Raw genomic sequence first — 16,033 nt, 5'->3', positions numbered from 1 at the left:
GGTTGGCTGTGTCTAGTGCAACACAAAAGTCACTGGTACCTGAAAGCAGCAGCTGAGAAGGGTGGTGGGAGCAATAGCTCCCTTTGACTGGGTCCAAGAGAAAAGAAAAAGACAAATTGGAGGCAGTGGGCAAAGCAACTCTTATGAGCAGTTTTACTTTAGAGGAAATGAGAAAAGTTAAAGCTAGGTGATAGCTAGAGGGATGAGTGGGGCCAAGGGTGGTTTTGCTTTTGTAAGATGGGGGAAATTATATATTGTGGGGGGGGGGATTATATATATGTGTGTGTGTGTGTGTGTGTGTGTGTGTGTGTGTGTGTGTGTGTGTGTTAATGTGCCAGAAAGGAAGACTCTAGTGGGAAGGCCGTGGGAAATACAGGACAGAGGCTTTCTGGAGTGGATTACTAATGCACAAGTGGGCAGTTGACCCCTGCTAAGAGGTATGTTTATGAGGCAGTTGCAGGAGGGAGGCTGTGTTCTGAGGGTCAATGCAGGTGGGAGAGTAGAGGTGGAAGGGAGGCTCTGGAAGATTCCTTCTGGCTTCATCTGTTAAGTCAGTGAACTTGGAGGCAAGGTTATCTCTGAGGATGAGATGGGCCAGGAGGTTAGAGAAGAGAGGGCTATGGAAAGTCACCTTGGAGAGGAGTGGGTGAGATTGCCAGGCAGAATTCAGCCCCCTGGAGACTAGGGACCGTGATAAGGAGTGAACCTAAAGAGTGATCAGTGGCGCAGTTTGTGTGTTTTTGAGGCACTTTGAGCTGCACTAGTGCAGATTTAGAGTAGGGGAGAGAAACAGGGGTAATCTTCCAGGCTCTCCAATACCTGCTGGGGCCAGGGAGTGGCTTCTTGCCTCCCTATCTCAAGTTAGGGCAGAGGCTCCTTAGTTACCTGTGGCTGAGTAGGTCCTGACCCGCTGCCTTGGGTGGGCAGGAAAAAGGAAGATTTCTCCCATGAGCCCAGTAGGAGCCAGGAGCAGCGTCATGCCTGGAAGAGTCTTGGGTTCTGGTGTAGGTCTTTGGGACTATAAAGCAGCATCTCTTCTTGCCTAAGAACATCTTGTCAGCCATGGCTTTGACTACTCATGCAGTGTCTTCTCTGAAGTCACTCCCATGTGTTAAGCTCACTTATTCTCATCGATTCTCTCATGGAAGTGAGGCCCCCTTGCCTCTTTCTCATTTTTCTCTCCCGTGTACTTTCAGGTTTGTGGCCCGCAGGTGTCCAGGATGCAGGTGTAAATGGACAGTGTGGCGACATCCTCACCAACAAACGGTTCATGCTTGACATGCTGTATGCCCATAACAGGAAGTCTCCGGATGATGAGGAGAAGGGGGATGGGGAGGCTGGGAGGACCCAGCAGGAGGCAGAGGCGGTAGCCAGCCTTGCTACCAGGATATCCACCCTGCAGGCTAACTCTCAGACCCAGGATGAGAGCGTCAGGAGGGTGGATGTCGGCTGTTTGGACAATCGGGGCAGTGTGAAAGCATTTGCTGAGAAATTCAACAGCGGGGACCTGGGGAGAGGTTCCATCTCCCCTGATGCTGAGCCCAATGACAAGGTCACAGAAACAGCGCCGGTGCAGCCAAAGACAGAGTCTGATTACATCTGGGACCAGCTCATGGCCAATCCAAGAGAGCTCAGAATCCAAGACATGGATTTCACTGACCTGGGGGAGGAGGATGACATTGATGTCCTAGATGTGGACCTGGGTCACAGGGAGGCCCCTGGGCCACCTCCCCCACCCCCACCCACCTTTCTGGGTTTGCCGCCTCCACCCCCTCCGCCCCTGTTGGACAGCATCCCTCCCCCTCCTGTCCCCGGTAATTTATTGGTTCCTCCTCCTCCAGTGTTCAACGCTCCTCAGGGCTTAGGGTGGTCCCAGGTACCCAGGGGTCAGCCCACATTCACTAAGAAAAAGAAGACCATCCGTTTGTTCTGGAATGAAGTTCGGCCTTTTGACTGGCCATGTAAAAACAACCGACGCTGCAGAGAATTCCTGTGGTCAAAACTGGAACCCATTAAGGTGGACACTTCCAGACTGGAGCACCTGTTTGAGTCTAAATCCAAGGAACTGTCTGTCTCAAAGGTACTGCTAGTCTTCAGCATGCTTCTTGATTGGAAGTTGGGTAGGGCTGAAGAGATTTGTTCTGTATAAAATACTATTTTGTGTTGCTTTTGCTATTTGGTAAAAAGTCCATTGGTATAAAAATCTGATCTTTAATATAGTATTCCTTCTGCCACATGCTAGGTGTAGGCTACATGAGTCAGAGACCCTTATTAGCTAACATGGTCACCAGCTTTCTTATATTAGGCAAAGGAGCTTTCAAAGAACCAGATAGCCCTGAGGAAAAGACAAAAATGGTCAACTGAGGAATGTCAGCATAGCCCGATAGCAGATATTGATGTTAACTAGAGAAAGTGGACTTGCTGACTCACCAAACACGAGATATGCTTATTTAATCTTACCTTCGTTGATTATGACTGATAGTAGTAGTTTGAACTTTATCTGTAACCACCCAATAAGCTCAAAGGCAATAATCCAACTGACATTTCTTTGGCTTGGCCCCTGATCAAGCCAGCATTCTGCAGCTATCTAGTTTTCCAACAGCCATATATTTGGCATGCTATCAATATTACACATGCATCTAGATTTAGTATTTTGGATAAACGTTTGAGAATCCTATAGGCACTGCTGCTGTGATAGTAACAAAGATGTTATACCACTTTTATCAATGGGAAACACTGTATATAAAGTTATTGGGCACCAAAGGTTAAGTCATAGTTAATTTACATGGATAAGCTGCAAGATACTGGATCACAGATTTTATATCTAATTCCCTACATTAGTAGAGTCTCCTTCACATATCTTAGGTGACTTTTAAAAACTCATTCTGGGTATTTTCCAGTTTTAAAACAGGTTTAAGGTTATCTCCTCTTTTTAGGTACTAGGGGTAGGAGAAAGCACTTTGTAAAGCATAATTTAGAATAAACATGCAAGAGCTTATAATCATGAATTAATTTTAACTCTCTGTGTTGCTGCATGCATTTATCATCTTTTTGGGTGAGTATGAAACTGTCTGAGTCAGGTTTCCAGCCATGCCATTTGGGCACCAATTCTGTATCAAAAATTACATGCAGGATCCTCAGAACAAGTGAGCTCTTCAGACAAGGAGCACAGTGACAGAGTTAGTGCCTGTCACTGCTGTGGGATGCTGACAGGCCAGCCAGGGGAGCTGTAGTTAATCAGTTTCCTTTCAAAACGTGCTGGGAGTCTTAAGCTGCTTGCTGCCCTTTGCTGGTTGGTGTTTACCCCAGTGTGTGTTTCTCACTCACTCATGACATGAGTCTAAATCATTTCCAGCCTCAGGAATCTCCTCAAGTCAAAATTAAAGCTTTCTCATTTACAAATCTATCCCGTTAGGATCCAGTGTAAAAAATCATGCCCAATCAGTCCTGTCCTTCGGTTGAAAGTAGACCCAGCTTTTGTCCTTTCCGGAAAATAACACCTAAGAAAGGGTTGCCAGACACCCACTCTTGGTGTATCTGTGTCCTGACTTTCTAGGACTGGTACCAAGTGGTGCTGAGCCATCCACATGCCCCGTTCCAATTCTATTTTTTTTTTTTTTTGAGGCAGAGTCTTGCTCTGTCGCCCAGGATGGAGTACAGTGGTGTGATCTTGGCTCACTGCAACCTCCACCTCCCGGGTTCAAGAGATTCTCCTGCCTCCACCTCCGGAGTAGCTGGGATTACAGGTGCCCAATGCTACACCCAGCTAATTTTTGTATTTTTAGTAGAGATGGGGTTTCACCATGTTGGCCAGGCTGGTCTCAAACTCTCAACCTCAGATGATCCACCTGCCTCGGCCTCCCCAAGTGCTAGGATTATAGGAGTGAGCCACTGCGCCTGGCCTCCCCCTTCCAATTCTTATAGGCAGCCTGACATTTAGGAGAAGACCAGCCGCGATTAAGACAGCAGTCTGTGGTTGCTAGAAGTTACCCATGACCTGACTTGCTGACACCACCTTCCAACCCACTGACCTAATTGGACAGAATACTCCTCCTCCCCCTCCCTCTCCTCCTCTTCCTCCCCCTCCCCCTCCTCCTCTTCCTCCCCTTCCTCCCCCTCCTCCTCTTCCTCCCCTTCCTCCCCCTCCTCCCCTCCTCCTCTTCCTCCCCTTCCTCCCCCTCCTCCTCTTCCTCCCCTTCCTCCCCCTCCCCCTCCTCCTCTTCCTCCCCTTCCTCCCCTCCCCCTCCCCCTCCCCTCCCCCTCCCCCTCCTCCTCTTCCTCCCCTCGTTGCCCACTTGGCTGGCTGCACCTCTAGGCTTCTTGTGGTTCCCTATCAGGTTGCTGGGGAGAAGCTGCCCCTTGACTCAGTGTTGGGAGGAATAAAATGGAGTAAAAGTATGGAGGTGAAGGCACTCCTAGCTTCATTTTTACAAGATTAAAAGTTTCCTCAGGAAGGCCCAAAATTAATGCTTCACCTACCTCCCTCCTTCTCTTGGTCCCACTGTAGCCAATTTGGTCAGTGATAATATTCTAGCCTCTGCCGTCTCAGCCCAAAGTTCCATGATTGCCTGAAGCAGGTAGTGACCTCTAGAACAATGTATTGCCTAGCTAATAGACAAATGTTTGCGTAGTTTTTATCAAGTAGGAGCATAAGAGGAAAGTGATATATTGAATGAAAAGTTCCCCAAACTGATTCCAGAATGTTCTATAATGAGACCCAAAAACCCCTACCTTTGTCTTCGGGATAGGAAATATGAACAGGAGCTACTTTACAAAATGTTACAAAAGGTAAGAATGCAAGTTAGGATTAAAACACGTCATTGTGTTTTGGCCATGATGGGTGGCTCATTCTGGTAATTCCAGCACTTTAGGAGGCCAAGGCAGGTAGACGGCTTGAGCTCAGGAGTTTGAGACCAGCCTGGACAACATGGTGAAACCCCATCTCTACAAAATATACACACACGCACACAGCCAGGTAGGGCAGTACATTCCTGTAGTCCCAGCTACTTGGGAGGCTGAGATGGGAAGATCGCCTGAGCCTGAGAAGGTCAAGGTTGCATTGAGCTGTGTTCATGCCACTGCACTCCAGTCTGGGTGACAGAGCAAGACTCTGTCTCAAAAAAGCAAAAAAAGCAACAAACCCCACATTACACTGGAGAGTTGAATCCATTTTGCATATGTTACCACTATAGATGTAACTAATTTCATTTCTGTTTCTAATCCTTGACTGTGGTTTTCATAAATCGAAATGTAAACAGCCACTTCTGATTTCTGGCTCAGAAATTTTTTAATTAAGTACAATAAATAAAATGCAACAGAAATAGAGTGAAATAGACTTCACAAGACAGCACAAAACAAAGAGAATTGGTTTTAGGTTTCATCAAAAAAAGTAACATTAGACCAGAGTTATTGGACATAGCTGTGACTAAGCCACCCAAAAACAAAGATGTGTGAGCCAGATCTAAGGCTGGGGTGCCCACCTAATGAAAAAATGCTAAGACTGAAAAGATGCGCTTTTTAATTTTCTTTCAAAATAGTTTCTGGAATTGGATCAATTTTTCTCTATCAGCTGGAATTATATGGTGTTTTAATAAGATGAATCATACTGTGTTGTATGGTGAAAGGTAGAAATCCTGTGCTAAATTTCATTATGTTCTGACTGCTGGTCTAAGATGTGGTGAGCCCCATAGGAGATAAAGTGACCCCAAGAAAGATGTCAGGGCAGAAAGCCCTGAGACTTCCTTGGGCTTGACATCACCATGGGGAGCCCCAGGAAAGTGACTTTCCAACCCTTGTACCTTGTAACCAGGGGCAGCAAAATCCCTCCTGTTCTCAAAGGGCAGCTTTTATGCCCCAAGTTACAGCCAGACCAAAACAGACATGGAGTGGAACTCAGTTTCCACTTTGGGGACCTGATGTTGTCTTACTCTCTTGCATTCATTAGGTTTATCATAGGGAGGGAGTCCAGAACGTATCTGGAGAAGTTTATTTACCTTGAAGTTTCTAAATCTATTTGAACTAGTAACAGCAACTTTTAAAGAAAAATTAGGTCAGGGTGAGCCTTGGCCTGGGTTATTTTTCTTATTTTTATTTCTTAGAGATAAGGTGTCACTCTGTCGTCCAGGCTGGAGTGCAGTGGCACAATCATAGCTCACTCTGGCTGAAACGATCCTCCCACCTCAGCTTCCCAAGTATATATTATTTTTTTATTTGGAAACGAAATATTCACTTTTATTTTTTTATTTTTATTTTGTAATTTTTTAATTTTTATTTTTTTTATTATTATTATACTTTAAGTTTTAGGGTACATGTGCACAATGTGCAGGTTTGTTACATATGTATCTATGTGCCATGTTGGTGTGCTGCACCCATTAACTCGTCATTTAGCATTAGGTATATCTCCTAGTGCTCCTCCCCTCCCCCCCCCCTCCCTCCCCTCCCCCACCCCATGACAGTCCCTCTCCCCTCCCCCCACCCCACAACAGTGTGATGTTCCCCTTCCTGTGTCCATGTGTTCTCATTGTTCAATTCCCACCTATGAGTGAGAACATGTGGTGTTTGGTTTTTTGTCCTTGCGATAGTTTACTGAGAATGATGGTTTCCAGTTTCATCCATGTCCCTATAAAGGACATGAACTCATCATTTTTTATGGCTGCATAGTATTCCATGGTGTATATGTGCCACATTTTCTTAATCCAGTCTATCGTTGTTGGACATTTGGATTGGTTCCAAGTCTTTGCTATTGTGAATAGTGAAAAAAATGCTCATCATCACTGGCCATCAGAGAAATGCAAATCAAAACCACAATGAGATACCATCTCACACCAGTTAGAATGGCGATCATTAAAAAGTCAGGAAACAACAGGTGCTGGAGAGGATGTAGAGAAATAGGAACACTTTTACACTGTTGGTGGGACTGTAAACTACTAGTTCAACCATTGTAGAAGTCAGTGTGGCGATTCTTCAGGGATCTAGAACTAGAAATACCGTTTGACCCAGCCATCCCATTACTGGGTATATACCCAAAGGACTATAAATCATGCTGCTATAAAGACACATGCACACATATGTTTATTGCGGCACCAAGTATATTTTTAAAAGCTCCTCAGGGACTCTCAAGTACAACCAAGGCTGTGAGCCACTGATTTCAGGTGAAAAATGAGGTGCTGAAGGAACACTGTGTTCCCCACCACCACTATCCACGTTGACATCCCCTGACCCTTTTGATTTTCCTGAGAGGAGATGGAAATCTTCCTATGCTATATTCAAGTTCAGGACATAATAAGTTATTTAACATTCCCCTTAGAAACCTGAATTCTACCTAGAAACTCTGAACACAGCTCTGGGACTTCAGCAGGGCTGAAGTGTGCCCAGACACTTCTGATGTGTGCCTGCTGGTCCTATAGGATGTGAATTGTATAGGAGAATAAAATGACCCCAGAGAAAGATGTCAGGGCCGAAAGCCCCTGGAGGGCATGGAGATTCCCTTCCTCTCTCCTGGGTCTCTGGATTAGGATAACAAATAAACTGAATTCATGCAGTAAGTCTGTTTAACAGTTGGCCTCTGCTCTAGACAACCCAAAGGGCAAATATGAGAAATTAATACTCTTTCCTTAACAATAAGGCAAACGTTACCTGGCAAGAAATTTCATTTCTGGCTAAGGATTCCTCAGCCTTTGCTTAGGCTTAGTTTTTTGTTTTTGTTTTTCATTTTAGGGTGTGTGTGTTGGTGGGGGTGTGGATGGGGGGTGGTTTGCCTTAATGCTTTCCTATACATCTCCCTGTCTCCCTTGTTTCAAGACTTTAGGAAAATTCCATAGTTGTCACATCTTTGTGACATCTGTGTCATTGCATCCTTGTAACTGTCACTTTCTCAACGGACAGTTTTGAAAATATCCTGTGGCGTCACTCTTTTGGCAGGGAGTGAGGAGGGATGATTTACCATTTCTAGAACTTCTGCCTCTCTGAGCCCGACCCAAGGTCTCCAACAGTGATGCAGAGAAGCATTTGCAAAGCTCTGTCGCCTTTCATGGAAGCGCTTTCAGACTCACCAGCACTCCCCAAACCTCCTGCAGCTCTCTTAATAAATCAAGTCCTCAGCCCGGCGTCTATTGTCAATTGCAGCACCTTCTGGGGTGCATACTCTGTTACTAGTAAAATACTCTTTGAAAATGCAAAGGGGCAATGTGATGTGGCAACATTTCAGGAAGCCTTAAGCTTAATGACTACTATTAACTATGTAAATTTTTCTTTCCACGTCTTTTCCTAACTGCTGCCTGAATCCTCACTCTTCTTTTTCCAAAACGGAATGTCTCTGAGGGGGAAGTTAGGTCTTTTTCTTTCCCAGGATGCCTACTGAAACTAGGTTGTGGTCACTCCTGCATGATGGTCACTCTTTTCCAATAACCATTCCAAATCAAGTTTGAGTCTTTACTTGCAGATTCTTAAATACTTTTCCTTGGAGGCTATAATTTATTCTATCTGAAAGCCTGACTTGGGCATCCCCTCTGCATGGGCATTTTGCCATCTGTCTCTGCATCAAGGATTGGTGTCTCACCAAGGATCCACCTGGGTGGACTTGTGGCTCTGCAGTGCTTATATCCAGCCGAGCCTGAATATCTGGCTTAGCGGTTCTAGAAAATATTCCGATTACCATGTGTGACTTTCTGCCCCATGGAGTGGCTGAGTTTGCAGGCTTCTGCCTCCTGGAGCTGCCGGTTCTAGAAAGCAGACTCCCAACCCAGGTAGCTGCCCACCAGCTGAATCTGGGGCTGCCGAGAACAGGCACAGCTCTTCCCCGAAGCTTTGGCAGTTGACAGTCGCTACCTCCCCTTCTCAGGAATCCTGTGACTCTTCGAGCCTTGAGTGCTGTCTGTTTGAAGTCTCATCCTAGAGGGGCTCACCTGCATCTTCCTAGAAGCTGGACCCTGTCCCTGAGTTGCCTTAATGACCGCCCCCCTGCTCCCTTTGAGTTTCCTGCTCACCTAGACAGCCTCTCTTTCCACAAAGGGTAACCTCTGCCTCTCCCTCATCTTGGCTGTGCACACCCCTGCTCCCTCTCCCTGAAGTGTTCTTAGCCAAGTCAAAAACAAAAACAAATAAAAGCCTTACATGGCATTCATCCTGAAGCTTTTCTCCGGAGACTGTCTTTCCTCCAGGGGAGAAGGGCTACTGTGGGCATGTTGGAGGCTCCCGGTAGTTGGAGCTCCGAAGGAGGAGCTCTGCCATGGGAGTTCAGCTTAACTAGGCTTTCTGGAACCAAAACAGAGCCTGGCTGCTTCCCAGGCTTCCCCTTACACTCTTAAAGAATCAAGGTCCTCTCTTTCCTTGAGCACTTCTGGACGTATTTGGGAAAGCAGCATGTTCATGGTTTCCCGCACACTATCTCATGTCTGCCTTTTTGCTGACCACCCAAAGATAGTTGTTCCTGTTTTCACATCCAGCCAACCCCGAGTCTAGCATCCTGTACCTGGAGCGTGGGCTCAGGCACCTCCTTCCATCATCACTTCCTCCCTGATAGTTCTTGGAACTTGCTGAGGAAGAGGGCAGAGCTTTGGCTAATTGTTCTTTTATCAACAAATTAAGACAAAAAACCCAATGTCCTGTTGCTCCAGAGCTGACCATGGGTGAGTGAGGCCCCCAGAGGTATGCATTTTTTGTTAGTCTGCATGGAAATGTTCCCACTTGAGAAGCAGGCACCTAACAGCAGGCACTCAGGAAACTGTTTAAGGAAATGGATTATGTATCAAAGAGAGGCAATAAATATAGGGAAGCTTACACAGTCAATCAGAAAGAGACCATCAAGGACTGGGCTTGTTTCTCAGCCTCTTCTGCACCTGTGCAGGGTTCAGCATCATGGGCCATCACTGAGAATGTCTTGAGACTCCAGGCAGCAGGGTGGTGTCATACCCACTCAGCAAGGGGGTCTCCTGGCTGTGGTTTACTCGTGCCCTGCTGACACTTGGCCCTTCCCACACCAGCCTGGGTTCCTGCTTTCTCCTGGCCTTTTCCCTTCCTAAAAACGAACACATCAGTCAATCCAGCCTGTCACAATGTTCACTCGCCATATCAGTTTGTTTGGCTTAAAGTTAGTTTTTCTGATTCCATATTAAAAATGGATCTTTTTATGTTAGATTCTGGGTCACTAATCTTAGTGTCTTTGTTAGAATGTCCTGGACCATTGTACAGAGCTTTTTCTGTACTATTATTCTATTCTGTTCTATTATTCCAACTATTCTAGGGCCAGTGCTATACAGCTGATAGCTGATTGGGTAGATATTATATCTAACTCTACATTTTAAGAACGTGTTTGACACTTTGATGCATATATTCTTTCATGTTCACTTTAGACATTTTTTTCTAATTCCAATAACAAATCTTATGGGAATTTTGATAGGATTGTGTGTATGCAAAATAGAAGTAATATATCTATTGGGCAGCCAATATATGTATTACTTTTATATATATAAGTTATATATATGTTATATATATAAATATACATGTTACATATATAAATATATATAATTAGATAAGAGATAACTAAAGCACACTTATGATATTGAAACTTCCTATCCAGGAACATGCAGTTTCTCATTTATCCAAGTCTTCTTTTATTACTCTCAAGAAAATATCATTTTCTTCAGATAGAAGATACAAGAGGTTTTTTGCTTTGTTTCCTTGTTTGGGTATTTTTGGGGGTTGTCTGGTTTTTCATCAATTGCAGAACAACTTTCTGATTTCCTACTTAGAAGCGTTGCTTTCTCTCCTGTTCCTGATACCTGTCTGACCTCTGCCCCGTCACATCTCACTCCCTCCTTCTAGATGCCGTCCCCTTCAAGAAAGGCATTTACATTTTCTAACCTTCACAAGGACCACTCTTTCTTCTCTGACCTCTGCTTTATATCCCCTTACCATCGTTGACCAGTTTCCTTATTTTCAAATTTTAAACCATGGAAAGCCACTGTGGCTTTCTGACCAAAGAAATACACTAAGGAAAAGTGCCTCTTTTTCTTTTTTTTTTTTTTGAGATGGAGTCTCACTCTGTCACCAGGCTGGAGTGCAGTGGCGTGATCTCTGCTCACTGCAACCTCCGCCTCCTGGGTTCAGGCGATTCTCCTGCCTCAGCCTCCCAAGTAGCTGGGACTACAGGCACGTGCCACCATGCCCAGCTAATTTTTGTATTTTTAGTAGAGACGGGGTTTCACCATGTTGGCCAGGATGGCCTCGATCTCTAGACCTTGTGATCTGGCCACCTTGGCTTCCCAAAGTGCTAGGATTACAGGCTTGAGCCACTGTGCCTGGCCAGAAAATTTCCTTTTAGCAAGAGTAGGATGGATGGGTTAGAGAGAGAAGAGACCAGAAGCAGGAGGCGAGTGCTGGGCTGCTCTGAGAAGTGGGGTTCTGGGTGGTCAGGCCCAGGGTGGAGAGGTGGGAATGGAGAAGGATGGATGGGGATGAGACGCTTTGGGAAGGAAGAGTGGACCATAGTTGCTCTGTAATAGGACCACGTGGAGGACCTAGTGAAGTTCACTATTGCTGACTTGAGGCTTTGGCTCAGAAGGACAATTCAAATGGATCAGAATAGATGACTGCCAATCCTTAGACATGGATGTGGGCACAGAGAGCTCTGACTTGCTCTTGTAAGTGCTGCTTTAGATTATTGTCAGAGGGAAGGAGAGAGTTGGACAGCTCTACCCAACCCACTCCCTCATCTTGGGCAGTACTAACCAGATGACACTTGAGTGTTTAGTAGCATCTTGTGGAGGTTTATTTTGATTATGAAGAACAGCACTTAAAGCACCTTTTTGCTAAATCTAGAGCTTGCATAATTCCATTTCAGGTATTCCTTTAAGGCTTATTCTTTCCTTCATGATATGGGTGGAAGTGCTCTGCAAATGTGCAGAATCCTCTGTGGGGACAGCTCTCCCATGATCTTGGGTTGCTCAGTGGCATGCCCCTCCCTGACTTAGAGGGGTGTGCGGGCATGTGTGTTGCTGTAAGTTGAGCTCTGCTGAGAATGGGGCCAAGGGCATGTCAGGCTCAGGGCCACCACATAGGTCTGTGCAAATTGCTTGCTACATGTGGACACTGGCTGCCAGAGATGAGGCTGGAATCTGAGTAGTGCTTCTCTCCCAAGCTGTTTGCCATGGGGCTGAGTCTCAGGGTGATGGTAAGGGGCTTCACTTTGTCATCTGCATAAAGACTCCAGTTGAGCTGGCTGGGCCTGCTCAGGCATCTCTCCAGGCTCCTAGAGTGATGGGGTTTTGTGGATGAGGGGTTAAGGGCTACTGGTTCCCAGGGAATCCCTGCTGCCATCCTGTGCTCACAAGACACCTGCCACTGCACCTCCAGACCCATATCTCCATTCTAGGCAGGAAGAAGGGGGAAGAGCATGGCCCACCAGGTCTGTTGCTTTTTAATCAGGAAAACAAAAGCCAGAACCAAGTCATGGGGCCAGCTTCAGTTGCAGAGGGTCCAGGGAGGGAATTGATTTAATGGACACATTGCCAGCCTGAAAAAAATCAGAGTCCTGTTGCTGAGTGGGGAAGAGGGCATGGATTTGGGGTAGGTGCCCAGCAGCGCCCAGAGAAGCAGGCCTCCAGCACCACAGTATTGGCATTACTAGTCGTAGCATCCTTCTTTGTTGCCTATATTCAACATTCTGTTAAACCTTTCTCATTCCTTTAGCACTCCACACACAACATAAAATTAGATTTAAAAGCTAAATTGAGAATTTCCAGGGACTCCTGAGAAGTTTCTTAGGTTAACTACGTAGAACAGAACACTTTTCCTGAAGAGTGGGGAGGCATGTATGCCACGTGTCCCTGGGAGCCTAGTGTTCAAAGCTGACAACCCTACCCACAGGAATTGCCCCTCCTGATCACCAGGACAAAACAGCTGGGATGTTTTCAGTTGTTGTTGGGTTTTTGTTTTTGTTTTTGTTTTTTTTAATGAAGAAGTTTGAGTTTATTCCAACTGCATATTTAAGGATCCAAAATAGAAATTTAGCAACTAAATCTGGGAGGTTCCAGGAGGACTTAAGTTGGACTTGAGCCTGTTTCTCCTCAATGCCTCACGGTCCCTGGGGCTACAGCAGAACGGTTTCTCTAGATGGCTTGGCCGCTCCCAGGCCCAGCCAGGGACCCTGTTTTAGAGAACAAGGTGAGGCCTCAGTGCAGGAAATCAGATGATGAGTGGCAGTCAGTTGCTCAGTGGGAATCTGCCTGCACAATGTGGTTGAAGCCACTTGGCTGGGTCAGCAGGTCCTCTGAGATGTGGCCCCATCAAACTTCCAGCCTCATCCCTGACAGTTTTTAACAACCTAGACAAAGCCACTTCTTATCTCCTGAAGGTCCTCTCTCCCCAGACTAGATCCTAGACATTCTTTAGGGCCTAGCCCAAGGGTCAGCCCTTCCAGACCCTGAGCCCCTCCACCACCAGGTGAGTTACAGTTGCTCTGCTGTTGAGCTCCCTCAGCAACAGAGGGCACAGCATACCCCATTACTGTGCTGAATGTGTCTTCAGGAGATCCACAGTGCCTCATTCATCTTTGTTACTCTAGACTTGTTACATGAGTCAAAATAGCCATCCTCCCAGGTGTGTTTGCCTCAAAGGAAACCTGAGCAATATCAGGGAGCTTGTGGAGCCAAGTCTTCTCCCACCTGCCCCCAGGTGCCACCTGCACCCAACTTCCTGAGAGCTGAAGAGGAAAGCTGGGGGCCTTGTGGTCACAGCTCTGGCCATTGATAGGGTTGACTCCTCATCCCACACACACTGTCTTAGTTCACTAAGGCTGCCATAATAAAATACCACACACAGGTGACCTAAACAGCAGAAATTTATTTCTCACAGTTCTGGAGGCTGGGAACTCCAGATCAAGATACTGGCCAGTTAGGTTTCTAGTGAGGGCGCTTTCCTTGGCTTGTAAGCAGCCACCTTCTTGCTGTGTCTTCAAGTAGCAGAAGGAGAGAACTAGCAGCACTCTGGTCTTTTCTCATAATGACACCAGTCCCATCATGAGGATGCCACCCTCGTGACCTCATCTAAACCTAAGTAGCTCCAAAGGCCCTACCTCCAAATATCATCACTTTGGGGGTTAGGGCTTCATCTTATGAATTTTGAGGGGACATAAACATTCAGCTTGCCAAGCTCCCATCTTGTGCTAATTCTGGGCTGGCTGCAGAGATGAGTGAGGCCTAGGACCTGCTTCTGAGGACCACGCAGGCAACTGGGAAGCCACACATAAAAGGGCTTTGAGAATGCCAGGACACTTCTTATTCCCTGCTCACCTCCTAGGCCTCTAAGCTGGTTCGTCCCCTATTCATCCTCGCCAGTGCATGCCCTTTCCTTTCTTTTCCTTGGAAGGCCCCTCTTCATTCATCTACCAGGCAGCTGCACAGAGGCCTAAGTGCACAGGAAAGGTGGAGGTGCTCTGGTATAAGGGGCATGGAATGTTTGAATGGCAAGGTGAGGGCTTTGAGACAGTATAGCTGTAGATCTGGAGGGCCTGACAGGCCAATGGTGCTGTATTCTCCTTATTGATCCTCTCTTCTCAGCATGTAAACCAGCTCTCTCTGGGCACGCACCATATGTGTGAAGGCCAACCAAGACATTCTGACACCTCGAAGCCCACAAGAAAGGAACTCTGAAAGGTTTTGATTTTGTTTTCACTGCTTCTATGGAAAAAACAGATTTTTTTTTCTTGCAAAATATCACATTTTCCCAATTGAAGGAAAATCCATCTTATTTTTGTATGTGTCTGACTCTTGAAGTTCTGTTGCTGACCCAAGCTTAGCAGCTTCTCAGAACTAATCCCTGATCCTTTCTGTGCTGAACAGTAGCCAGTCCTTCTCTGAGCTGAACTGGGGCCATTTGTTTTCATCTCTAAATAAGTAGTGAGTGCTTTTAATAATGAAATATAAAAAGGACCCAAGATGATGCATTAATCTTGGATTCTCCTTTTTTATCGCTAAGAAAACTGCTGCAGATGGAAAAAGGCAAGAGATCATTGTTCTGGATTCCAAGAGGAGTAACGCCATCAATATTGGTCTGACGGTGCTGCCCCCTCCAAGGACGATTAAGATCGCCATTTTGAATTTTGATGAGTATGCTTTAAACAAAGAAGGAATCGAGGTGAGGGAAGCCCTATTAAGCATTATTTGTATTTTATCACATACTGCATGTATAATATGCTGCACATCCACATTTCAGAAGATCCATGGTGCCTTTCTGTCTCAACTAGACTCTGAACAAGGTTAATAATTCTTACATGTGTTAAACTTTTTGAGGGGAGGGGGAGTCTCACTTTGCCTATGAAGGTCAGCAATCTTCACTCAGGTTCATTTACCAATCTCCCTCTGACCACACTCTGCCTACCTCAAAATGGAAGAAGACTATGATAACCTCCTTGGGAAGCCATTAGGGTCTTGCTTCATGTCATTTTAAACCACATATGTTTAACAAACACTTTCAAAGGTAGGGTTTTCAGTACATGCACACATCCATGTAAGAACTCTCTCTCTTGGCATTTGTTGGGATACAGAGAGACATGTTTCATTTCATAAGCCAGAGAGCTCAAGCCAGCTGAAGCTTTAGCATTTGTTGATCTGAAGTCACAAAGTAGAGCGACACTAGGTGGCGTGGTTGTGACCACACAGCTGGTAGCTGGAGATAGGGTTCGCCTGCAGGGCCTGGGTTTGTGTTCTTCCACAGGCCACACTCTCCCTCCACTGTGGGTTGGTGCCAGTTTAGCAGTTTAAATCTCTTATTATAATAATGAAAAGAGTGAGCAGAGCCAATGTGTCCCACCCACCAATTCCTACAGAAGGGTGTTATAGCTTGGGGGCCCACTAGGTCAGAGTGGGGATCTGGGGACACTGCTTTGTGGCATTGGGTGGCACCTAACCCATCCTCCTATTGACAGGGAGCCCCAGACTCCTTTAAAGCCTCTCTGTGATTGAGGTACACCTTGTTTGAGACACTTGGGCATGGACGGAACCAATGATGCCTGACTCCAGAGAGGGAGAGCAAGCAA

The 16,033-nt window shown here is 46.0% G+C and overlaps 1 protein-coding gene across 4 annotated transcripts in view; it reads left to right on the top strand.

The window, feature by feature from the left end:
- FHOD3 (formin homology 2 domain containing 3) overlaps positions 1-16,033 on the top strand; it is a 491,472-nt gene that overhangs the window by 427,997 nt on the left and 47,442 nt on the right. For all 4 annotated transcript variants that reach the window (XM_030810562.1, XM_030810561.1, XM_030810560.1 and 1 more), the window contains 2 exons: positions 1,197-2,080; positions 14,974-15,132. In XM_030810562.1, coding sequence (XP_030666422.1) covers positions 1,197-2,080; positions 14,974-15,132 — 1,043 coding nt within the window. The remainder of the gene's footprint in view (positions 1-1,196; positions 2,081-14,973; positions 15,133-16,033) is intronic.

Source organism: Nomascus leucogenys, chromosome 4 (genome assembly GCF_006542625.1).
Source record: "Nomascus leucogenys isolate Asia chromosome 4, Asia_NLE_v1, whole genome shotgun sequence".
NCBI lineage: Eukaryota > Metazoa > Chordata > Mammalia > Primates > Hylobatidae > Nomascus > Nomascus leucogenys.
The sequence above is the reverse complement of the archived record's forward strand: the minus strand, read 5'-3'. Positions and strand labels throughout refer to the sequence as shown.